This window comes from Glycine max, chromosome 19 (genome assembly GCF_000004515.6).
Source record: "Glycine max cultivar Williams 82 chromosome 19, Glycine_max_v4.0, whole genome shotgun sequence".
NCBI lineage: Eukaryota > Viridiplantae > Streptophyta > Magnoliopsida > Fabales > Fabaceae > Glycine > Glycine max.
Genome location: NC_038255.2, coordinates 7,685,133 through 7,711,391, shown reverse-complemented (window position 1 = coordinate 7,711,391; position 26,259 = coordinate 7,685,133). Strand labels below are relative to the sequence as shown.

General features: G+C 39.0%; 2 protein-coding genes across 2 annotated transcripts; one reads left to right on the top strand and one right to left on the bottom strand.

The window, feature by feature from the left end:
- Window positions 1–7,100: 7,100 nt before the first annotated feature.
- On the top strand, window positions 7,101–8,129 carry LOC102663579 (F-box/kelch-repeat protein At3g23880). The gene has a single exon (XM_014771568.1). The coding sequence runs from the start codon at window positions 7,101–7,103 to the stop codon at window positions 8,127–8,129; it is 1,029 nt and encodes a 342-aa protein (XP_014627054.1).
- Window positions 8,130–23,961: 15,832 nt separating this feature from the next.
- Window positions 23,962–24,459, bottom strand: LOC102663042 (uncharacterized). The gene has a single exon (XM_006604964.1). It carries the CDS (start codon window positions 24,457–24,459, stop codon window positions 23,962–23,964), a length of 498 nt encoding a protein of 165 aa, XP_006605027.1.
- Between the last annotated feature and the right edge of the window lie 1,800 nt (window positions 24,460–26,259).

The window sequence follows — 26,259 nt, the reverse complement described above, 5'->3', positions numbered from 1 at the left end:
ATCTCTTTGAACTTCTTTTTCTTCTTCGTTTTGCCAAAAGCTTTCCAAAGTTTTCTGGTTTTCTAAACCTTGAAAACTGTGCTATTCATTCTTTTCATCTCTTCTCCCATTGCCAAAAAGAATTCGCCAAGGACTAACCGCCTGAATTCTTTTTGTGTCTCTCTTCTCCCTACTCCAAAAGAACAAAGGACTAACCGCCTGAATTCTTTTGTGTCTCCCTTCTCCCTTGTCAAAGAATTCAAAATGACACAGGCTGAGAATTCTTTTGATTCTTCCATTTCCCTTATACAAAAGTTTTCTTCTGAGAATTCTTTTGTATCCCCATTCACTAAGTATCAAAGGTTTAAACACCTGAGATCTTTTTCTTAATACATTGGAGGGTACATCCTTTGTGGTACAAGTAGAGGGTACATCTACTTGGGTTTGATTGAGAACAGGAGAGGGTACATCTCTTGTGGATCAGTTCTAGTGGAGGGTACATCCCTTGTGGATCTTTGCTTGTAAAAGGATTTTTACATGGTTGAAAAGAAATCTCAAGGACCGCAGGTCGCTTGGGGACTGGATATGGGCACGGGTTGTTGCCGAACCAGTATAAAAACTCTGTGTGTTTGTCTCCATCTTCCCTACTCTTTTAATTTCCGTTGTGCACTATATTTCCCGCTTTTACTTTTGGTTAAGTTTATTTTCTATTCTTCATTTACTTAACAACGTAGTAAAAGTCTTAGAAGAGTAAACTTTTTAATTAGTAATGGTTTAGGAATAATTAATTAAACCCCCTTTTCTTAATTATTCTGAGGCCACTTGATCCAACAACCCCATCACTGCATTTTTATTTTACAAATTTTGTTATACCTTGTCTACACAGAATTACAAATTCTGTTAGTATTATCTCAGTATAAATATTAGCTCAATGTAATAAGGCCGACATAATGAAAATCACGACTTCCCTTATTCTATTCTTTGTTCTTAGGATGAATTGGACCTCAAAACCAGCTTTTATCCTGTTTCTTAGCATTTTGGTGCTTTCATTGAGAGATATCCATGGCAGAGTCCACGAGATCCAAAGCCAACTCCGATCTTCTGGATGACACTATCACCAAGCTCACCATCTCCCTCCAAGATACTTTTCACAGGCTCAACCAAAAAATCGATGAGCTCATTAACCACTTGCAAAAACAAGAACCAAACAGTCACTCACCTTCATCTTCATCTGCCATTCCCTCTTTTGTGACTGACCCGCTTGGTTGGATCTTTATGATCAATCAATTCTTTGAATATCATGCGACACTGAAGCATGAACGCCTGACGTTTAGCATGGTTCCAGTAGAGGACTAGCAACGACCAGTTGACCTCTTGGCCAGATTTTCTCCAAGTCCTGCAATCTCGGTTTGCCCCTTCACAATATGAGAATCCTACCGATGCATTATTCAAACTAACGCAGAAGGGAATAGTCAATTCTTACCTCTCTGAGTTTGAGGACCTTGCGAATCGTATTGTTGGCTTGCCATATCTCTTTCTCTTGAGTTGCTTCGTCTCGAGATTGTCCCCTGAGATACGCCAGGAAGTCCAAGCTCTCCAACCCTTGACGATGGCTCAGGCGGCGGGGTTGGCGCGCTTACAAGAAAAGAAACTCCTAGATGCTCTTTGACAGGTGTGCAACAAGTTTGGCCCTCTCACCCTTCACCTATGGTGACCCAGACCCTCCCCACACGAACCCCCTCGAGCTCTACAATTTCCTCACCCACTCCATGCCCGTCGCTGCTCCCCACGCCCTTAAAATTGCCATCCCTTAACCCTATTCCTCTCAAATGCCTTTCATTGGCGGAATTGGCCTCCCGACGAGACAGAGGTTTGTGCTTCAACTGCGATGAAAAATTTCATTGCGGGCACATATGCTCGTCTAGGGTATTTCTATTGATTTTAGATGAAGATGAAGCCCCTCTTGAAGCCAATGTGACCCGAGAGCAACCACCCAACCCACCCGATGATCCAAACCCCACTCTGGCCCAAATCAGCTTCCATTCCCTTTTGGGCCACATCGCACCTGAGACGTTGCGTCTATTGGGTTATATCGACGCACACCCCATGGTGATTTTAGTTGATGGGGGTAGTACCCACAACTTTATTCAAGCACCTCTGGCTAAGTTGTTGGGCCTGTCTTCACAAGCTACACCTCTACTGAGTGTCATGGTGGGTAACGGCCAACATTTAAACTGTGATCATCTTTTTGAACAGAGAGAATCGCTAAGGCGCTGGACCCTTTTGGACAATCTCTTGATTTTTTAAAAAAGAGAAACGTTAAGGCGTTGGATCTTTAACGATCTATTATTTTTGAAAAGAGAGAAACATTAAGGCGTTGAACCTTTAATGATAGCTTGTTTTTTGAAAGGAGAGAAACGTTAAGGAATTGGACCTTTAACGATCTCTTGGTTTTTGAAAAGAAAGAAAAGTTCAGGCCTTAGACTTTTAATAATCACTTGATTTTGAAAGGAGAGAATCATTATGGCGTCGGACCTTTAACGATCTCTTGATTTTTATGGAAGGAGAGAAATGTTAAGGCGTTGGACCTTTAACAATCTCTCCTTTTTTGGGGTCGACAAAAGCGGGGCTTTTGTTCCTACGTATCCTCAATTGCGGTGAGGAAATCAGACCTACGTAGTTCTTTAAGTACTAAACATTGATTATTTATCAACTCATTTATAAGAACTTTTAAAGTAAAGTGTCCGATTGGAGCTTATTTACCCTTTTTTTTATTAACCGAGGTTACAGTGTGAATGATCGGTTGAATTTTATTTTAACAGTGATTAAACGAGATTACAACACAAATGATCGGTTGAAATTCATTTTATCATTTATTATGCGAGATAACGGCTTAAACGATCAGTCGAAGCTTGTTAAAAACCGAAGAAAAGGATATCGAAAGTAAACGAGATGAAGATGAAAGCATACAAAACAAGATTGGGCCACTAAGGGTGCATAGAATGAATTGAAAGCTTCGAAATCAAAAACTAACCGGTTGAAGCTCGACGAACGATGAAGAACGTATGAAGAACACGGAAGAAACTTTCACGGAATTGATCCTGGAAATGTCTCGGAAGTGTTACGGAAGTGTCTTGGCTTGGATTTTTCCCTTCTTTCTTCTTCTCCTCACTAATTTTAAGTGATCTATGAGCTATCAAGGTGTTGAACTCCTCAAACTCAGCCCCCTCACGCCATTTTATAAGAAAATGGGGGAGGTGGTTGCCACCCAGCTCGCCCAGGCAAGCTGGGTTGCTTCCACCTGAAGCAATCCCCTTTCCAGAATATTCTAGATGGGCCCAGATGGGCCCAAATGCTAGGTATACCCCACATTTTGATTAGTGCACCCCCATTTTTGTGTTTTTTTGCTGATTTCTTTCCAAAACATCCTGAAACTTTACGGATTACGCAGCGGTGAGTGTCAAGCATCTCAAAGTGGTCAATTAAGGTCTGCATGCCGACAAACAATTGTCCCTGAACGAAATTAGGGTATGAAAGTTGCCCTTATTTACTTGTCCTTTATTGGAGATAAAAGGGAAGTAAAGATAAGACACTAATTTCGTTCGAGCTGAATCTTCACCCGACTGACCAATAGCTCAATCAGCAAAACTTGTTAATCAGAAAGAGCATAAAAGACATCAGGTGCACAACAAAAAGCCTTAGTACTTTGAAAGTGATAAAAACAGATAATCATGCCGGTCTCTGCATGTTATCAGACTAGTTGGTCTCTAGATAGCAAAAAAGAGTCTTTGTGCATCATCGAACTCGACTGTCTTTGGGTGACAAAGGAAAGTCTTTGCGTGTCATTGGACTTAATTGTCTCTAGATGACAAAAGAGAGTCTTCGCGGGTCATCGGACTTGACTGTCTTTGGATGACAAAAGGAACTGCAACAATCTCAAAAAACAATTGGCAACAAACGACCATCATTGTCCCTGCACACCATCGGGCTCGTTTGTCTCTGGATGGGAAAAGGGACTTTAATAGTCTCAGAACAATGAAAGAGAGTGACCATTACGGTCCCCGCATGCTATCGGACTCATTTGTCTCTGGATAGCAAAGTGAGCCTACAGTAGAATCGATCGATAAACATTTAGTCTTCGACAAAAGGGCGCAGATGACCACATTGGTCTCGACGTGTCAACGGGCTCGCTTGCCTTGGATTGACAAAAGGTGGCGGATGCCTATGATTCGTCTCCGCGTGCTATCGGACTTGGTTGTCTCTAGATAGCAAAGTGCGGATGACCATAATTTGTCTCCGCGTGTCATCGGACTTGCTCATCTCTGGATGATGGAAGTGAGACTCAAGTAGTCTCTAGATGATGGAAGTGAGACTAAAGTAGTCTCGGACTTTCCATTAGGTGGTGCATAGTTGGGAGGCAAGCCATATGGCGAGAAAGCATGCTTGTTTTGAATTTGAACATAATGGGGGCCGCTCGTACCTACCAACTCTTTGCTTCCTTGACCTACCCTATCCGAGGTCGGATGATTTATTTGGTTGAGGCCAAATGGGGGGGTTGGCTCCACCTCAGCAATAGTGCATGTAGCGGCAATGACAGCCACATTGACGTCCATTATCTTTTCCATGCTCATCATGACCTCCATCATTGTGATCATTTGCTCTTTCAGAGCCTCCATGTCGGCCTTCATATGCTCTTGCACCTCCTCTATTTCTCCCATTACCCTAGTTGTAGCACACGTTCAGTAAGGGCATCGTAAGACTTTCACAGAATTAATCATGGAAACGTCTCAGAAGCGTTATGGAAGCATCTCGGCTTGTATTTTTTTCCCTTCTTTCTTCTTCTCCTCACTAATTTTAAGTGATTTCTGAGTTATCAAGGTGTTGAACCCCTCAAACTCAGCCCCCTCGCGCTATTTTATAAGAAAATGGGGGAGGTGGTTGCCGCCCAGCTCGCTTGGGTTGCTTCCACCTGAAGCAATCGCCTTTCCAAAATATTTTGGATGGGCCCTGATGCTAGGTACACCCCCCCAGTTTGATTTGTGCACCCCATTTTTTGTTTTTTAGCTTATTTCTTTCCTAAACATCGTGAAACATTATGGATTATGTGGCAGCGAGTGTCAAGCATCTCAAAGTGGTCAATTAAGCTCCGCATACCGTCAAACAATTGTCCCTAGATGAAATTTAGGTATGACACCCAAGAATAAGTCTTTTCTCCTCCCCTGTTCTACTAGTCAAGAAGCATGGTGGGTCTTGGCGTCTATGTGTGGACTATTGGGCATTAAATGCGATAATGATTAAAGACCGTTACCCTATTACCACCATTGACGAGCTATTAGATTATGATAGAATATGACTCATGTGAGAAGAATTAAAAACATTCATTAGATTATGATTAAAAATAATAGGTGGTTGAGATTAAAATATTTAAAAATCAAAATTAAAAATAATACAACCATTAAATCTCTAAACCATTTGTCAAACAAATCATGTCCTAAAATATTTAAATTAGCGTTAACCCATCACCATCACCATGATTGTCACAACCTTTGCTGGGATGATCGTTGCTATATTCACCACCTCCACCGCCATGATCATCGTCATCATCAACGACGGCGGTAGTGACGACAACAATGATCATGGCAGCAATGGTAATGACAATTGATTACAATGGCAGCAATGGTACTGACAATTTGATGATATATTAAATTTTAATTTGAATTTTTAATATTTTAATCTCAAAGGTTTATTATTTTTAATCTTACTAATTACAAGGTTAAATATGATTTTAGTCCTCCAAACATTGTCTTTTGTCTATTGGATTTAGTCCTTCAAAAATGACTTCATTGCATTTGGTCCCTAAAATTTTCAAAATTCTTCTATTAAATCCTTTATTTAACTTCGTTATATTCTTTTTCATGTAAGTTACCTTGACGGCTTATTGTAGATAATGTGGCTGAAATTCAATTTATTATAGTCAATGCACCTACCCATGTTTCTTTCCAATTATAAGTTCCACCAACATCAGAGGTAATATATGAATTTCATTGTATGTACTTCTTGTTTGAAAGAATATAGTTGTATTTTTTTTCCTGTCCTTGCAATGAATGCTAATGCTAGTAATGTAAAGGTGAAGGCAATGATGAGAGACCATGGCAAGTCTACCATTGTTGGAAACCAATTTTTCACCTTTAGATACAGTCGCTTTTAAATGAACGCCAAGGATTTTTTCTTCATTTTTACCTTCTTTCTTTTTCATTTTCCGCCTATTTCACAAATTGTATTAGTTCTCGATTCGATAATGATTTTGTTTAATTAATTAACGTTTTTTGTTCTATTTTCATTTTGGAGTTTGAAATATGATGATTTTTTTGTTTATTTTAGCTTGCAAGTAATTTTGATTAGACCATATTTTTTAGAGGTTTGATCAATTTTGTTTTTGGATTCATTGCTAGCTCTTCTTGTTGCTTCTTTAGAGGAGAAAAAAGAAGGAATGGTATATCGAGAAAGGAATGAAATAAATTAGAAAAAAAGTAAAAAATTCTGAACCATCAATTTAAAATTTAGAAAATCTAGGGTTCATATTAAATTTTCCACGATGGGAGACTTGTTATGGTTTCCCACCGTAGCCTTTGCCACGACAATCCTAATGTTAGAATGCTTAGTGCAGTCAAATGAATGCTAATGTTAGTAATTAAAATACTACGTACCTCTTTTATTCTTTTACTTTCCCAAATCCCAAATCTCTCTGAACCAGATTTCCTTCCGTCATCGACATCGTCAAAGCAGTGTTTGGCTTCTCTAGATAAAGTGATCAAAGTGCTTTTTCCTTAGAATTTTTGTTTGAGAAAAGTCTAACCTTGATTGAACTCCAAACTCTCGAAATCACACCATTATTAACATCAGGTTTCATTCCATCAATCTTGATCCCGTGAGTTCATTTATGTTTTTTTGCTTCTTATTGTTAATTTTCCTTTTTGCATTCTAGTGTTCTAGGTTTGGGTTTAATTTTTTTGTTATCCATGCTTGTCCAAAATCCTCACTTGTCCTTGTTGAAAAGTATGTGTATTGTTCTTCTTGCTGGCTAGGGTTTTGAAATAACAACATTGGGTGACCCAACTAAGATGGCAATGGCCCAGCTCCCTCAGGACCTCATAGAAGAAATTTTGTCATGGCTTCCCGTCAAATCTTTTATGCGTTTCAGGTGCATTTCGAGGACTTGGAATTCCCTCATCTTCCAAGCACACTTTGTCAAATTGAACCTTCAAAGATCATCTAGAAACACCCACATCCTATTAAGGTGTCAAATTAATACTGTGTTTGAAGATATGAGGGATCTCCCAGGCATCGCCCCATGCTCTATATGTATTTTACTTGAGAACCCATCATCAACTGTTGACAATGGTTGCCACCAGCTAGACAACAGATACTTATTTATAGGTTCCTGCAATGGGTTGGTTTGCTTGATTAATATGGTTGCTAGAGGTGAATTCAGTGAATACCGGGTCTGGTTTTGTAACCTGGCCACAAGGATCATGTCTGAAGATTCACCACACTTATGTCTTCGCTCATGCAATTATAAACTTTGGTGGTATCAAGTGAAGTGTGGGTTTGGTTATGATGATCGGAGTGCCACTTACAAGGTGGTGTTAGTCCTTTCGAATATTAAGTCACAAAATTGGGAGGTGAGAGTTCACCGCTTAGGTGACACTCATTGGAGAAAGGTTTTAACTTGTCCGGCATTCCCCATTTTGGGAGAAAAATGTGGACAACCTGTGAGTGGCACTGTTAACTGGTTCGCAATTCGCAAGTTGGGTTTTGATTATGAATGGGAAACTGTCACCGTCGATCAATTAGTAATTTTTTCATATGATCTAAACAAGGAGACATTCAAATATTTGCTGATGCCGAATGGTCTTTCTGAAGTTCCCCGTGGCCCTGAACTTGGGGTATTGAAAGGCTGCTTGTGTCTTTCTCATGTTCACCGGAGAACCCATTTTGTTGTTTGGCTAATGAGGGAATTTGGAGTTGAAAATTCTTGGACTCAATTGTTGAATGTAACTCTTGAGCTTCTTCAAGCCCCTCTGCTCTGTGTAATACTGAAGCCCCTATACTCAACATTTCAACAACCAAGTGCCAATGTCCTCCCATGATTATATTCAAAGCTTGGTGTAGCCATTTGGAAATTAAGGTACCGTACGTTTGCTTATATGAGTTTATGTTAAATTATGTAAGTCTTTTCAGAATCTTACCATTTATTGTATGCACATGACAGATTGTGTGGATATTTTGGGTTGTTCCTTACTTTGCTGGATGGTTCTATTGGCTATTGCTAATTGTGTGTTTGCTTTGGTTTTGGCTGCATTATCTTTTCGTGGCTCATACTTTGTTCACATCTCCTTTAAATCCTCATAATTTTCTCTTGCCGTAGAATCTTATTTTTTATGGGAAATATTATGTGGGAAACATAAAATGTAGGCTAAAATGTGATTTTTATCTCTTTATCATGATTTTAGTCCTCTAATTTTTAAATTAAGACATTTCGTTTCACTTTTAAACAATCTGCGATTTTAATTCACATAACCAATATCTAAAGTTAACTATGTACATTTTGTTGACACATGTAGTAGATTTTTTGTAATTATTTAGTTCGTTTGTCATTCAGCGATTGAATTTGGTCATAAGAATTAAAGTTATGAATTTTTTAAAAGTGAAGACGAAATTTCTCAATTAAAAAATCAGGAAGCTAAAATCATAATTTTTTTTAAAGTGGGAGATGGATGACTGAATTAAAAAAATAGTGAGGCTAAACTTGTGGTTTGAAAAGATAGAGCAACAAAACATGAAATTTAGCAACAAACTAAATAAAATGGCTTGAATAACTTTTACTATCGGTAAAATAAGTCACATCTTTATTTTACTACCCGCTGACACATTTTTGGTCGACTTTACTAGCCGCCGTTAGCGATGATCTATTAATGTGTTCGACTATACTATCACTTCATCAATGATGTGATACTCTACTAGCCTATCTCGTTCTCACTTAACGGATCCTTACTAACCAGATTTGGAGGAGAGTTAACGATGGAACCAATTAGTCACACTTTTTGTACATGTAGAGACTAAATTCAAAATTTTCAACTTTTAAGGATCAATTTGTCAGTATTTTACACTTTCAGGGATCAAAATAGGTATTTATTCTCAAATTCAATTATATTTTCAAGTATTAAAAATATACTTAATTCAAAAGAAAAGTAAAGAAACCTTACAAGAAAGAGATCCATATAACCAAAAGGTGAATCCAGCTGATGCTGAAGTCATCTTACTAGAGAACATTTTTCCTAAGTCAATTGCACTGATTATAAAAAAAGATAACACAGTAACATAAAGTTGTTTTGGAAAGGAAAATTTAACTTTATTGAGGAATACACACCTCTAGTAGTAAGTATTTACTTGAAAAACTAAGTCCAATCGTCTCTGGGTTCGAACAAAATACAATAAATATCCATATAAAACGCCAAACAGAAACACACACCGGGAATGAGTTATCACATTCCTATGAATTAAGAACTAAGAGCATTCAACTCAATACATACATCATCATCACTTCACAAAAATCATAAACAAACATTCACACTCATTCCAGACCACACACTTCAGAAACAACACCAAGTCTCAATTTGCAACTCAATGAAAAACCAAACACAAGCATTATGCAACTGATATATTAGACTCAAGTCTACATGCAATATGGTACCATTTTAAGTGAAAAACCTTATTGGACACTTAGGAGTACATGATAAGACATGTCACACAATGGGTAAGTCAAGTCACTCCTTACTAAGTGAAATCATAGGCATACCAGTTATGGTCACACATTTTTGCGATAGTGCTCCAACCATATGGGATTAACATAGGCTTAGAGGAACACTCAAACCGAGTATATTTATCCCAAAGGCCTAGACTCCGGAGAGTACATGAAGGCCTCCCTCCTGATTAAGTCCAACCTAGAAAACATTTTAACACACACACTATCTATCAATTATAAAAAACCCACGACTCCTCAATTGTTCTCAAAATATTTTTCACTCGTCGCGCCTCATAGTGATTAATTTTTGAAACTATTCTCTGTGACATGAACATTCTATAAACAAAACAAGCTAGATACTTAAAAAAACTAAACCCTTGGAATTTTTATTTCTTATCATATAAGTAGGGCAAAGGTTATATTCCTCTATCTGTCTATATGATTAACGTGAAGGGGCCAAGGTATAGAGTTTCGTAACAAATCAACTAAATAAGTAAAAGTCAATGGGATGAAAGGCAAGGCAGAAGGAGTTCATAAGTCAAAGGAAAAACAATTGTATAACGTCTAGAACACCAAATTCAATTCGTTACACACACGTAAACATACACACACACACCCCACAAAAATATATATTACACACGAAATTTTGTAACTCAACGTCATTGCACTTTGTAAAATTCTCAGAAGCACGGATTGTCAGTAATTCAAATGTGTAGTTGAAACAATTTATTAAAATCCCTAAATACCATCAAAAGGGAACCAATACAAACTCACAATCAAACATCTATTTTAGCAATGGAAAACAAAACTTTTCATGCAAGAAAAAGAATGTCTCACTCCCTCTTACATTAAACCCCTCCTTACTTAATTTCATCAATTCACGCCAATTAGATAAAACTCCATTTTTTAGAGTTCAACTCAACACAAGAGCACATCAATTTCATTAAAATTTTGCATTGGGACATTAATTGGTCTGTCAAACATAGTTAATTCATGATTAAAAGCATAAGAACATAATTGAATTTCATAAAACAACCCTAAATTGATTCTCTAGGGATCCCTACACATGTTCATTCTAATCCCCAAGTTTGAGTAACTCATCCTTTATCTCAAGGTAGTCATTCAAGTGTTCTCCATTAGCAATGGTGGTGTTTCCAATGCCCTCTAGGGTTCCTCCTCCGATTGCTCTATTAGGGTTTTGTTTGAAGCGTAAGAGAAAATAAGCAGGGAACGTAGAAAATATTTTGTAAAACTACTCTGATGGATAAAATCTCCTTTATATAGCTAGAAATCTGATGACTTAATTCTTATTCCTATTTTTTAGTTTATTTTACTAATTATAAAAACACTTTTTTCTCTCTATTAAATAAATAATAAAAATCAGATCAATCGATGATAGGGTTGAGGTCCTAGATTTATGGGTCACTAATCGAAATAATGAATTAGTAGTTGAACTGCTAAATCATTATAAGTAACATAAGATATAAAAAATATATTAATTATGTCATAAATTTAGTAATTCATTATGATTGTTTGGTTGTAAGTTGAACCACTAACAAATTTTTGGTTTTTTGTTGAACTTTTGAAAGCATCATATTTTCTTTTTTTATTTTCATTAAATTTTGTATTTTTTAATACAATTAATTTTGGTTCAATCAGATTAACCAAATCAGCTCTCTAGTTCAATTGAACTGGGTCACTGGTTTAACCATTGATTGTTCGGGTCAAATAGGGACACATATGGTCAAACTAGGGTAACTGCATGAGTTATCTGATAGGCAAACTTACTCAATCAGACCTCTGATTCAGAGTCGAATTGGTCGGGTAGGTTTGAGTTTTATAACTAGGGTTAACTAATTTTTAGTCCATAAATTTTTTCAAATTTCGGGTTTTAGTCCTTAAACAAAATTTTGACCAGTCAAGGTTTTTGAACATTTTTTTCCATTAAGGTTTTAGTCCGTATTGTCTATCTGAGCCATTAAATGATAATGTGGCAATAATTTTATTATTATTTTGTTTCATTTTGTGGCTGGTAATTTTTAAAAGAATTAAATAGGTTTTGATGACTAAAAGCCGCCACAAATTAATTTCTCTTGAAAATAAAATAAAAACTTGAAAGCCACACACACACACACACACAGGTGGTTGAGATTAAAATATTTAAAAAACACGTTCTAAAATATCTAAATTAGCGTTAACCCATCACCATCACCATGATTGTCACCGCCTTTGTCGGTATGATCATTGCTATTGTCAGCCATGACCACCATCGTCATTGGCGGTTGTGGTAGTGACGACGACAACGATCATGGCAGCAGTGGTAGTGACAACTGATGACAATGGTGGTGGCAACGACAATCATGGTGGGGGTTGCAATGGTAGTCATGGTGGTGGTAGCGACGTTGACGAAGGTGATGGCGGTTGACAATGGTGGTGGTGACGGTTGAGGATGGCAATGATGGGTTCGATACTTTTTTATATCTAATATATACGAGAATCAATAAGAATATGTTTTATAGCAGTATTTCATAACTTTAATTACTCATCAATATATCTTTATAGAAACGACAACCCTATGACTTGTTTCTCTTTAATTAGGTTACCATGTTCCTTAGCATTTCAGACTTCTTGGCTTTGGTTATTTGTTTAGACCTTGGTACTTTTCAATTTATGTTACGTTGCCTTCAAATTACTATTATTCGGTTTGAACGATTCTCTAAATGGTATGGTACTACTATAGTATTTGTTATGCACGGTATTATTTAGTATGGTATTGTTCTGCTTATACTCTGTTTTTGATGATGCTAAAGAGGGAGAGATGGATAAGAGGTAAGGGGATTTTTTGTTGGAATTATTTGGAAATACATTATGAACATATTTTTTATATATCCAATCTTTAACTTTTTCAAATAAGCAATCACTGAAAAATTAAGGGGGAGTGAACGACACAAATTAATGGATACTCTTTTTTTACTCCTCCCCTACCTCCATTGTGGTTGGCTTTAAGCCTCCCAGGGAAGCCATCGAAGGTATGTCTCTGTTGTCAAGTTATGTCTAAATATGAAAAAAATATAATGCTTGAAATGGAGTATGGGTGTGAGATGCTAAAGTATATTGATTGCTTGCTCTTGTACTATTTGCATTGTGGGGATATAGTGCTGGATTTGTTAGGGGAAATTCTATGATAAACCTAAAACTCTATATGCCATCTTAAAACCTAAAACCTAATGGTTTGATTCTGCTGTGAGGATATGATAAACAGCCTGGGGTACCTTTCTGCTAGTGATTCCTGTTGATTAATCCACTTGTGTTTCCAGAATCTAATTTTCTCTCCACCTCCCACCTTCCACCTCATGTTATTTTGAATAACCATTCCCTATTGTGATTGATTAAAAGCATGTTTTAGATCCCTCCACTAAACAGATTGCTTTGCTGAGTTTCCTGTTTCTTCAAGGTTCCTCCATCCACCATATTTTGATTTCAGAACTCTGGTCCACAACTCACCATTTTCTTGCATTAATTGCCACTTCCATTTTCCAAGTAGTGCGAGGTTGAATGTTTCAATATCCTTGATGCCAAGCAAGCCTTTTCTTTTGGTAAGCATATCGATTTCCATTAAATCCATGCAATCCTTTTGTGAATTGCCTTCCTTCATAAAAAACTTCGCTGCAGCTTTAAAAATTGCCTTCTGAATTTCTTCGTCCATGAAAGGTGCCAGAAGCTCGTTATTCTGCTGTTGATTAACAGTTTGAAACTTGATTCCATCAATCTTGGGTCGCTGACCAATTGGTTCTTGGAACCTATGGAAGAAAAAGGATTTCACCTCTTCCTTCACTTTGTGTGGGTCGTCATTCCATGAACCATCAATGAATACCCCCCTGATAGAATTTCTATTTCGGTTAGCATTCATCAATAGGTGGAAAAAACCTGTGTTACAATCGCCTTCTTTTAACCATCTTCATCTGGATTTCTGCCTAAGTAAGGATTTATGGGCTTGGGCAGCAACCCAAAGAGATTCCTGTAACTGCTTCCTCTCCAATTTTTCTTGCTTCGTTAACTGTCTATGCATTGACTTCTCCTCCAGTTTATTTAAATCTGATTCCAGCTTTGTGACCTTTTTGAATGTATCTCAACAAACTTCTTCTTCCTCTCTCATGAAGAATTCTTCTTCTTCTTCCACTCAGAGGAAGTGTGCTTTTGCTAGAAAGTGTGCTAGACTGGTCAAAGAGCAAAGGGCTCGTTTCTACATCATGAGGCGTTGTGTCATTATGCTCATATGCTGGCATGAGTACAATGATTCACGAAACACAACAAAAAAGATCTACCAAGTTCAAAAAAAGTTCTCTTTTTTTTTAAGTCCCTCTTTCTTCACTTTGTATGAGATCCTTCTTGTTGGGCATGATCTTTTTCTTGGAGTCAACAAGTGTACATAGAAAATTTTCTTTTTTTTTAAAATTTGTCTTCTATTGTGGGCTAGAATTATTGAATCATGGTTTTTTGTTAGGTTGGGGTTTGAACTTCCATTGAAGGGAGCTCATCTTCATGGTTCTGGTGGTGTTTTTAAGTTTAATTTCTTGTGTACATGAGAATAGGGCAGATATATGGTACATTAGAATTGATATCTTCTCCCCCCAGTTCATTGTCAAATAGATATCTTCTCTAGGAGAATTTCCACTCCCAACCAGATTCTCCAAAGATCCCCATGCTTGCCACTGTCTTTAATTTTTGGGATGATATTTAATATAATTCTGGGTATTTGTCTTTAAGAGTAATTCCATCTCCCACCCAAAAGTCTTCCCAAAATAGGATTTGATCACCACTGCCCAGTTTCCAGCGAAATTGCTTATTGACAGCAACCATGCTGCTGTGATGAATAATAATAGATCTTAAGTCAGACCACCAAGAGGAAAAAATCTGCTTAGGAGGGCCCTCTTCCAAGCCTCTCCAACCCCTGTACTTTGAGGTGAGTATTCTGCTCCATAGATGATCTTGTTGCTGGAACATCAACCATTTCCACTTCATAAAAAGAGCTCTATTAAAAGCCATCCAGATTGGGTCTATTCAAGGAAGGTTCTGCAAATCTGCCTTGGAAGTGCTGGAGAATTGCAGCCTTAACCACAATAGGGTTGTCTACTCATCTACCCTCAATGTGCAACCCTCTCAAGGCATTTCTTCTTCTGCTAAAGTTTATAATTTTGTGAAAATAAGAGGTGTTGCCATCACCCTCTATGATCCACTTGCTTCTAGACTTCTTTTTTTTGCACAGCAAAAATCAATATTATATATTATGAGTAATACAGTACTAGTTGTGCTGCAGATAGGATAAAATGTACAAGGCAAAATTGCCTAACCCATCTGAAAGTTACATTATGGCATTAGCTGAAGCCAAAAGGAAACTCCCCCTAAGACAACTCCTCCCTCAAGCTAGTGGACCATTGATTAAAATGAATATGGAAGTCTTTGTCCATACATTTTAACCATGCCCATGTATGGAATAAAGCTTCATCCATGACTTTTTCGGAGTTGAAAATCTGGTTATTAAAAACCATTGAATTTTTATGCTTCCAAATAGTCATGGATAAAGCTATCCAAAGCACTGCCCATCTATTGTCTATATATCTTTTGCTACTCCAGCTTGAGAATTGTATGAAGTGATCTTTAGGATCAGTGGGGAAAGGGCCCACTCTATCAACCCATCTCAAAGCCTCCCACCAAAGACTCCTAGTTCTTGTGCAAGAGAACATGACATGACCAACAGTTTCCTCCTCTATGTGGCGTCCCTAAATTAATGACTGGTTTAATAGTAATAATTTAAATAACAAAAACCATGGTAAATTTTTTTTTTCTTTTTCTTTTTCATTTCTTTCTCTTTTCACCATAACTAGGTTTAGAAGGAAAATCCTCACTACAGAGTCCTGAATGGCCAGTTCACAACTCTATTCGGAGTCATTTCTTTCTTACCGCTCAAAATCTCTAAACTATTTTGCTGTTTCAAAAGGAAGAATGTACCAGCCATTACTTTAGGTCGTCACATGAAAATAAAGAAATAAAATACGGTCGATAAACTCTTTTACAAATAAAGTTGCTAATGCTTTCTTTTCAAATAACAAGATCGATCATAAATGCATTCATCATTTTAAAGCTGTCCAAAATATGGGAGTTTTACAAAATACATAGTGTCATCCAGAGCAAAGGTGTCCATAGTGGTGGCTTCAGCCACATGTATACAATCATCAAATTCCTATACATCAGGTCTACCCATACAAAAACAAAAGAGTAAACCTAACAGTCAGTCCTAGATACACCCACCCTCAAAAATATACAAAACGAATCCAAAGAGCTGTCCACTAGGATGAAGAGCCTCCGCTGATTGCCATCTCCCCCGGGCCACCATCCTCCGTAGAGTCTGCCTCAGATGCCGACATGACTTCCTCGGGAGAATCCACCTCAAGAAGTGGATCCTCATCACCCTCTAGAAAGTCAAGAGCATCCACAGCAGGCTCAGGAGGTAGCTCCGCAAGATCCTCCTCAAGGTCTTCCTCGGATGACGTTACCTCGATCACTTGGACGGGCTCCACTAGACGATATGGTGTAGGCGTGGGTAGTATCCACTCCACCGTGCGCTGAAGCGTCCGTGCAGGTTCATCTGGATGCACCAAAGAAGTAGCCGTGAATCGAATGGTGCCCCGAAATCGGCACCTCGTGTTGCCTTCGAGGGTCTCCCAAGCTCCCTCTAGGCACTCCATCTCTACTCGATCACGGATTAGCTGCGCCGCCATCACGATCTACAAGAAAGAAGAGAAAGGGGTATACTCTTTCACAAGAATCTACTATGCCGCCACACAATGCTTCTCATAACCACTACATGCAATTAAAAGGGGTATTTAAGGCTTTCCATCTCTGGTAATCGATTACACAGCCTTGGTAATCGATTACCAGAGGCTAAACTTGAATAACACAGCCTCAGGACATAAAATATGCAAAAATGCACTGTGTAATCGATTACACATACCTGGTAATCGGTTACTAGTGACCCCTCCCTCTGTGTAATCGATTACACAGGCTGGTAATCGATTACTAGAGGCTCCCTTAGTTTCCTGACTTCGTTTTCAAGCCTGGTAATCGATTACACCCCTTGGTAATCGATTACCAGAGACCATCTTAGCCTCCTGTCTTCAATTTTAAGCCTTGTAATCGATTACCCACCCTTGGTAATCGATTACCAGAGGCCATAATCCACATATCACACAAAATTCACAGCTGGCCAGCCACCACAAGCCCCCTTGCTTTGTGGTCTTTGTTCCTTTTATCTGTTGACTGCCAGGAGCTCGCCTGTTTAGGTACATCACAGGTTCTCACTGACCGACTATGCCCGGGTTGGGTCGGGATTGGTCAAGCTTGGTTTTGGGCAATAGCACCCCACCTGACGTCCCCAAGGTCTCCTGACCCCCGCGACATATCTCCAGGTACCACTCTGTGGTCAACAATAAAAGCAGGAAGTTTCACCCTTCAACACTTCCTCATCTCAAGCTTGTAGGATTATGGGGTACCCATCACATGTGGTACTTGGTGGCAGTCGGGCGATGGTGCACAACAAGTTTTCCACATCCACAATGCGCGCATAAACCCACCATCCCCTGTTGCCCACCTCCATCTGAGCTCACGTACTCCCACGTAGCCCATATCCTCGTTTCTCTCAACACCGGGTCCCCATCAATCCTCCCAAGCTTCCACAACATCCAAGCAAAGCAACATTCAAACAGCACAAGCTATCATAGCCAAGCAAAACAGGGCAAAGGCAGAAAACTCTGCTCAACACACCAACCAAAATCACAGCTTTTTCTCACTTAAAGACCCCAGTAACAATTCCTTCGTTCCAATTCGTTAACCGTTGGATCGACTCGAAAATTTTACTGGAAGTCTCTAGTACATAAGCCTACATTGTGACCGTTGGGATCTACTAGCAAACATCCAGAACTCATTTTACATTACTCTTTCCACAACCAGCAAATACATGGATTTTTCTGCACTTGTGCAAAATTCTGCTGCACAATTTTACAGCAAAATCTGCACAAAGAGCATATTTCGAAAACCACACTTCCCCTCATCCAATTTTTCCCAAATCAAATCCTACAAGTCCCAAATCATGTATCAATCATGTCTAAACCAAAGTCAAGCTTCAAACCACAGCAACACAAAATCTAGGTGTCCAAAACCCCTCATTTTTAATGGATTTTCTAGGTTTGAAAAGTGAAATTTAGAATGAGGTAAATTTGAAGCAAACTCTCATCTCACACCAGTCCATAACATCAATCTAAACTTGCTCAAACTGGATTTACACCTAAAATTCCACCGAATCAAAATTTGACTCCTCAACACCCAAATTTGCCCTAGAAATGGCTCTTTGTTCACTTGGTCATTTGTTTTTCTCCCTAGCACAGTCCAAGCTTTCTCCCAAGTCCTAAATGACATTTCAAGCTAGTATTAACTCACTTTAACCTCCATTTACCAGAGAATTTAGACTTAGCCTTCCAACCCTCAAAGCCTCACTCTTTTTCCACTCATAACACCACATTCTCACTTTCCAACCCTAGGTTAACTCTACCTTTCATCTCTAACAGTTTTCCATGAGCAATTTCAGCATATAAACATCACAAACATCATCACAAAAACCCTAAAACAGAATGGGTATGTTTAACTCATCCAAACATGGCAATTTCAACAAACTTTCAACAAGAGTCTTCACAAATAACCATCATGAAGCAGAAAACTAACAAAACTACCCATCATATCTCCCAAAACCCCATACCCACGAAAATCAAAGGAGAAAGAAGTCCACCCAAACCTGAAATTTCGAAGTCCCACTCGTAGCCACGCACTTCACGACTCCAAAAATGCCCTCCTTTCGCGATTTGGAGCAGAAATGAGCACCAAAGGTTGGAGCTTTGTTGGGGTTTCAATGGAGAATGGAGGAGAAGGAAAAAGCAACGTGAGGAAGAGGGAGAGCTTCTGAATTTTTTCTGCTTTGGTTGAGTGAGGAGAGAGAAAAGCTTTTTGGTTTTAAATAAAAAGGGTTTTCTCTTTTTCTATTATTTTATTATAAACTATGCCACATGTCTCCATTTGAGTGGAGCAAGAAGGGCCCACTTTCTCTTTTGATTATGACCCATACTCAGCCACAAAAAGTGAGAAAAACCTGACCTTTGAAACGCTAAAATCCTGCCTCGGTTTGCATGTTGTTTCTCTGGTTCCAATTCCTCGCGTTTCTCTATGTCCGTCGGGGCCAGTTTTCGAAAGCAAGCAATATATATATCAAAATGCTCAGAATAGAACCCCGAGCGTGGTTCAGAGGTTGGTTTCGTTAAATTTTAAGTTGCACGCAAAACGATGATTTTTAAACTAATTAATTAAGAATTAACCCATAACCTCCCAGTTATGGATTTCTCTTCCTTAATTAGTCTAACCCGCGTATCTTGCCCCCACTATTCCTACCCTTACCAAGAACATATATGCATATACACTGAATAATACTTATATATATAATCATTCAAAATACATCGTTTCCAAAAATTTCGGGTAGAAATTTCCAGGATGTTACACTCTACATCGCATAAAGGACATGAGTACGATGGTAGAAACACCTGCCTCCTTCTTAGGTTTGCCTTAGTAGGCAATCTGTTTTTAAAAATTCTCCAAGAGAAGGCAGCTGCTCTTGGAGGAATTTTCAGGTTCCACAAAATCCTGGAGGCATTGTCTTCATAATCAGAACTGCCATCTTCCATGAGTAGGTTGTATGCTGACTTTGTAGAATAGGACCCACTAGGATCAGCCCTCCAAGTGAGATGATCCAGTCTAGAAAGGTGAATCTGAACCCCATCAATCTCGTCCATGAAAGCTGCCACCATATCAATTTCATGATCGAAGAAATTTCTCCTCCATTGTATCTGCCAGTCCCACCTATTATCAACATGATGACCCATTAAGCTGACAGTAAGGTCCTGTTGCTGACTCACCTGATATAAAACAAGGTATTTCTCTTTGAGGGTTAAGTCATCTGCCCTCCATTTATCTTTCCAAAACTTTATTTTGGTCCCATTACCCACCTTCCACCTCAAGTTATTGATCAAACTACTGTGATGCTACTGCTGGAAAATAGATTTTAAGTCCTTCCACCAAGGAGAGATGTCTGCACTGCCTCTACCATATAATAAGGCATGCCATCCTCCATATTTAGACACTAAGGTTCTTGCCCAAAGCTGGTGCGGATTATTTGCCAGCTGCCAACCCCATTTGCCTAACAGTGCCTCATTAAACTTGTTCAAATCTTTGATTCCCAATCCACCTCTGACTTTTGGAAGACAAACCGTATCCCATTTGACCCAAGGGATCTTAGATATGTCATTGTCACCACCCCAAACGAAGTTTCTTTGAATAGATACTATTTTCTGAACTACTTTTTTGGGAATTCTGTAGAAAGACAGCAAGTAAATAGGCAATGCTGTCAAAACAGAATTGATAATGGTAATTCTGCCCCCCATGGAGAAACATCTATGCTTCCAAGATGCTGGCTTGGTCTCAAACTTGTTGATGATAGGCTGCCAAACACTCCAACATTTTGGACTAGACCCCACTGGAATTCCAAGATACAAGAAAGGAATATCCATCTGTCTGCAATTAAGAAAATGGGTTGCATCTCTACACCATCCCTCAGATTTGCCCAAACATCCAAACTGACTTTAAGCATAATTGATTTTGAGACCTGAAACCATCTCATAACATGACAAGATGGACTTTAAAACTCTAACATTGGCCGAATGTGCAGTTCCAAAAACCAGAGTGTTATCTGCATATTGCAGAATATTGATATCTTCCTTCAAACTTCCCACTTGATAGCTGCTGAACAAGTTCTTGGATATGGCTGTCCTCATTAGTCCTGTAAGACCTTTTGCTACTAAGTTAAATAGGAGGGGAGCAAGGGGATCTCCCTGCCTTAATCCTCTCTCGGGAACAAACTCCGAAGTGGGACTGCCATTGATTAAAATGGATACTGATGCAGTAGCAAGACATCCATGGATCCAGTTTCTCCACCTTTCACAGAATCCCATCCTCACCATCATATAATTGAGAAATCCCCAAGAGACCGAGTCATAAGCTTTTTCGAAGTCAACCTTGAAAAACATGCAAGGTTTATTTTTTGATTTAGCTTCAGCTATAACCTCATTAGTAATCATCACTCCATGCATAATATGCCTTCCTTTCATAAAGGTTGTTTGCCTTTCATCAATGAGGTGAGGTAACACAAGGGCTAATCTATTAGCCAAGAGCTTGGATACAACTTTATAGACACAACCTATAAGAGAGATTGGCCTATAGTCATTAAGAGCTTGGGGATCCTTGAGCTTGGGATAAGGGCTATGAAGGAAGCATTGCTTCCTTTTGGGAAAGAAGCATTAGTATAAAACTCATCCAAGAACCGCATAAAGTCAGGCTTCAAAATCTTCCAAAACTGCTTGATAAAGTTGAAATTAAGGCCATCCGGGCCAGGACTTTTATCACCACCACAGTCCCACACAGCTGAGGTAACTTCTGCTTCAGTAAATCTGGCCACAGGGGCTTCTTTCTCACTTTGGCCAAGGGAAGGTAGTTGCACACCATCTATTGTTGGTCTGTTAACATTCTGCTCAGAGAATCTATCTTTAAAATGATTAAGAGCCTCATTTTTAACCCTACTAGGGTCCTGAACCCACACCCCTTCAATGATCAAACCTTGTATAGCATTTTGTCTTCTTCTGTGATTTATCAGTTTATGGAAGTAAGCTGAATTTCTGTCCCCTTCCTTTAACCATTTCACTCTAGCCTTTTGCCTCAACATGGATTCATAGGCATTAGCTGCATGCCAAAGTTGATCATGAAGAGACTTCTTGAGCTCCACTTCAGGTTGAGTCAAGATTCTGCCAGAAATACCAGCCTCCAAAGCATTCATCTCCCTCTTTAGATCCTGAATTTTCTTAGCATTCATAAGTTTGTTGGATAAGCTCCACTGTCGTATGCAAGCTTTAATGAACTTCAACTTTTGCTTGAATGCATAACCTCCCCACCCACTAGGGTGATAATTGCTTCTAGACTTCTGTCTCACTATTGATTCATGAAGAAAAGACTGCTCCCATAGGTCAGCCTGTGTCCTCTTGAGCTCTTGGACTTGCTGATCAGAGGGGTGAGGTGTTAGAGAGTTCTCCAGATCATTCAACTTTTTCTGTGTTTGCTTCACCTTGCTGCCCAAATCTCCACAGTTATCTCTGCTCCAAGTTTTTAGCCTATGCTTGAGGTTCTGAAGTTTGCATTTTAATGCATAACCCCCCCATCCCATAGGCTGATTTGCAGACCAGCAGTCCCTGACCACCTTAGTGTAATCCTTATTAGACAGCCAAGCATCAAAGAGCCTAAAAGGCTTAGGGACCCAATCAGTATGTTTAGAATTCATGAGAATGGGGCAATGATCTGAATAATTCCTTTCAAGGATAAATTGGGAACTATCAGGTCATTTACATAACCAATCATCAGAGGCTTCCCCACACAGGGAATATCATCTACCTCCATTGCTTCTTTTCTATCTCTGCACTCCATAGAGGAATAGTTGTGAAGAATATCTGAATTAGTTGTAGCTGCCTCCATGCCTATATTTTCTCCAAGATGCCATAAGTGATGAGCCTCTTCCAACACCTCTGCACTGCATTCAATAATGCTTTTTAGCCTCCTTTCTGCTTCCACATTACTCTGATTGCTAGCCTTATCCTAGTTGGCAGTTTGAATTGCTGAAACATCATCTCCTTGTTGAAGCTGAGGGTGATTTCCCTCATTCTGCAGGGGTCGAGCTTTAAGGAAGGAGTGTTTTTGCCATATAGTATGATTCAATTAGAACTATCAGTTTATGCCGTATACATGGTAAAATTTTGACTATGATAGGAAAAATTGCCTTATTGGCCAGAATTTGTTTATTGTTGCAGTGAAATTTTCTTTTTCTGCTGGTTTAAGTTGATTATGGATGTTGTATTTTAATTGAAATGTAGATAATAGGCTTTAAAAGGGTTTAAATACACTGTGGATAATTTCTGTATGCTTTTTTTTAGGCTTATCATTTACTATTGCTAATTGGCATTGCTCTGGAAGCTCTTTGATTATAGCAACTCCAGGTACGTTTGTACGGTCTACTATCTTTATATGTATTATGATAGACTACTATTTTGACATTTGTCGTAGCATTTATATACACATATACTGTTGTATTTGTTTGGTAGATAAATTGCTGCATTTGTTTGACTAACTTATCTAAGATCAATTCAGTATTTGTCAATAGTAATCCTCCCCTAAAGCTATCTTTGAAATCCAGCTTGTGCTGTTGACACACACACACAGGCACACACACACACACATAACCACAGACCCACACACACAGAGCCAGACACACAAAGACACACACACAGCCACAGACACACACACACACAGCCACAGACACACACACACACACACAGATAGCCACCCACACACACACACAGCCACACACGCACACCGACATAGACACACACAACCACACACACAAAAACACACACAGAGAAACACACCCACATCCACATACACACACAGCCACACACACAGAAAGACACACACACCCACACCCACATACACACACACACACAGAAACACACACAACCACACACAGAGAAACACACCCACATCCACATACACACACAGCCACACACACAGAAACACACACACACACACACACCCACACCCATACCCATACACACACACACACACACACACAACCACACACACACCCACACCCACACACAGACACACACACATAGACACCATCAGCATTTTCCTATAATTTTCAATAAATTTCCATCTTTCAATTTGTTAATCAGTACCCTTAAGTGGTATATGTTATACATGTTTTTTTTTTTATCAGCAAAGATAAGTATATATATAGATAATTGAGTACCAGAGGTACTGAAATACAATTTTTGTTGCCCAAGCTAGTGGTTCAAGATTAGACTGAATGGAGTCTAAAAAGGAACCACAGCTAGCCCATAGACCATATTAATGAAAAGCTTCTAATCAAAAGTTCTATTCTGAGCTATTACACTATCCCTTCTCTAAGATTAATAGACCATTGGTTAAAATGACAAAAAATCCTTCTCCAAATGCCTCAGCCTAGTCCACAACAAGAAAGCTGCTTTGCCAATCAATTTGTTGTTGTCTAATGTTTCATTGGAGAATACTATCATATTCCGTTGCTGCCAAATGGTCCAGGTCACTGCCATCCACCTAGTAGCCCTTCTCCCCTCATTCAATATATCTCCATGCTGTAGAAAATGTTGTCTTGGATCTTTTGGAAAAGCTGCAGATTTGTTCACCCAGGATAATGATTCCCACCAAATACGGATGATTCTATTGCAGTGGAAAAACAAATGTCCTTCTTCCTCTTCCTCTCTGCTGCAAAATGGGCAGTGCCTATCCAATATATCTATTTGTCTCCTGTGTAAGTTTATTCTAATGGGTAGTCTATCTCTAAGAAGCCTCCATGCAAATACTACATATTTGGTTGGAATCTTCAGCTGCGACAGCTCCTCAAAAGCCCTGTCCTTGATCCCATCAACTATAGGCCCCCTCATTACCTTTTATGCAAATTGCACCAAGTAGCTCCCACTTGGATCTGCCATCCACACCCAAGCGTCTCTTCCATTTTGCTGAATAACTGACCTTTCAACATCTTTTAGGAAATTGACAGCCATTGTTATCTCATTGTCGAACAATGGCCTTCTCCAAGATAGATTCCACTCCCACTCCCCATCTTTGTACCCTCCCATCTGCTATATTAATTGATTTTGTTGTTCCGAGATTAGGAACAATCTAGGATATTTAACTTCCAATGAAACCTCATCATGTATCCACTTATCCTCCTAAAATTTAACCCTTTCTCCGCCCCCAACCCTCCATTTGAGCTCGTTGAAAGATGCAGAAGCTCAGTGGAGATATGCGTTGATGACATCATAAGTACCATTGTCAACAGAGACAAACTTTGTCAGAGCTCAGAGCTAAATGCATTGCAAATGCCTAGCAACTTTGAACTTATGTCGAAGTACACAAACCCTCATGATACACACACACATACACCCTCAGAGGAAGCTCAAGGCAGTCATAAGGTGAGGATTTCATACCCACAGACCCTCATGATCCACACTCACACACATATACCCAACTACAATAATAAAGCATAAGCACCCTTGAAACCCAGCATTTGAAATTAGTTACATAAACAACTGCTGATGTCTATATTTATCTGTAATTGAATTTGACCTTTTGTATGTTGTTGTATGTGATCAGTGTAATTTCTATATAAAAAATTGTTGTTCATGGTGAGTGAACCTTAGATTCCCGTTTGAGACTGAATGCAATGACTCTTGCGGACAGTTTGCATTAATCATTGTATTTAGTCTTGAATTTTCCGTTTGGACAGTTTGGGGAGACTGGTATTTTTATGTTAGATTCATTCGTGAAGGTTATTATTATTTTCATTAATTTGATTAAATTTCGGTTCAATGCATTTCAAGTTGTTCTCCGAGTGCATACTTGATTATCGGGAAATTCATTTCACCGATGTCATGTCGTGTACTTGGAGACCAATGCGAAATGCTGCCGAAATTTAGTCAAATTTTGTAAATAATGGTAACCCTGATGTTTGAAGCTAACATAAAAGACAGTTTTCCTAAATGGGATAGGGACACACCTATAAATAAAAAAGTGAGATTTTCATGCATGGAATTGCTTAGATGGATCGAAGTTGGATGAATGAAAGTCGCATGAGCCCAGAATATGAGGATGGCGTCGAGCAGTTCTTACAGTTTGCTTCAGAAAGAGGTCGATCGAATGAAGAAGGAAAATATTATTGTCCTTGCATCAACTGTTTGAATGGAAGACGACAATTACTCGATGACATACGGACCATCTATTGTGTGATGGATTAAGAAGAATTACACGACGTGGATATGGCATGGTGAAGTCACAGACATGCAGAGTGGGTCCCAATCTGAATTGTTTGATGTAGAAATGGGAGATCGGTTAAAGGACATGATTTGTGACCTTGGACAAGAGTCTTTCCAGCAAGCACACGCCCCTGTGTATGAAGGATTGCAGAGTGATTCTAAGAAGCCTTTGTATGCAGGGTGCAAGAATTCCTTAACCCTGTTGTCTGTGTGTTAAGTCTGGTTAATGTGAAGGCTAGGTATGGGTGGAGTGACAAAAGTTTCACCTCACTGCTTGAGGTAGTGCACAATCTGCTTCCAGAGGAAAACACATTGCCTAAAAGTTACTATAAGGCGAAAAAGATATTGTGTCCGATGGGTATGGAGTATCAGAAGATTCATGCTTGCCCAATGATTGCATATTGTACAGGCATGAATTCCAAGAAATGT

Excerpts from the sequence above, each read along its gene's own strand:
- LOC102663579 (XM_014771568.1), top strand. The coding sequence starts at position 7,101 with ATGGCAATGGCCCAGCTCCCTCAGGACCTCATAGAAGAAATTTTGTCA.
- LOC102663042 (XM_006604964.1), bottom strand. The coding sequence starts at position 24,459 with ATGAGGGGGCCTATAGTTGATGGGATCAAGGACAGGGCTTTTGAGGAG.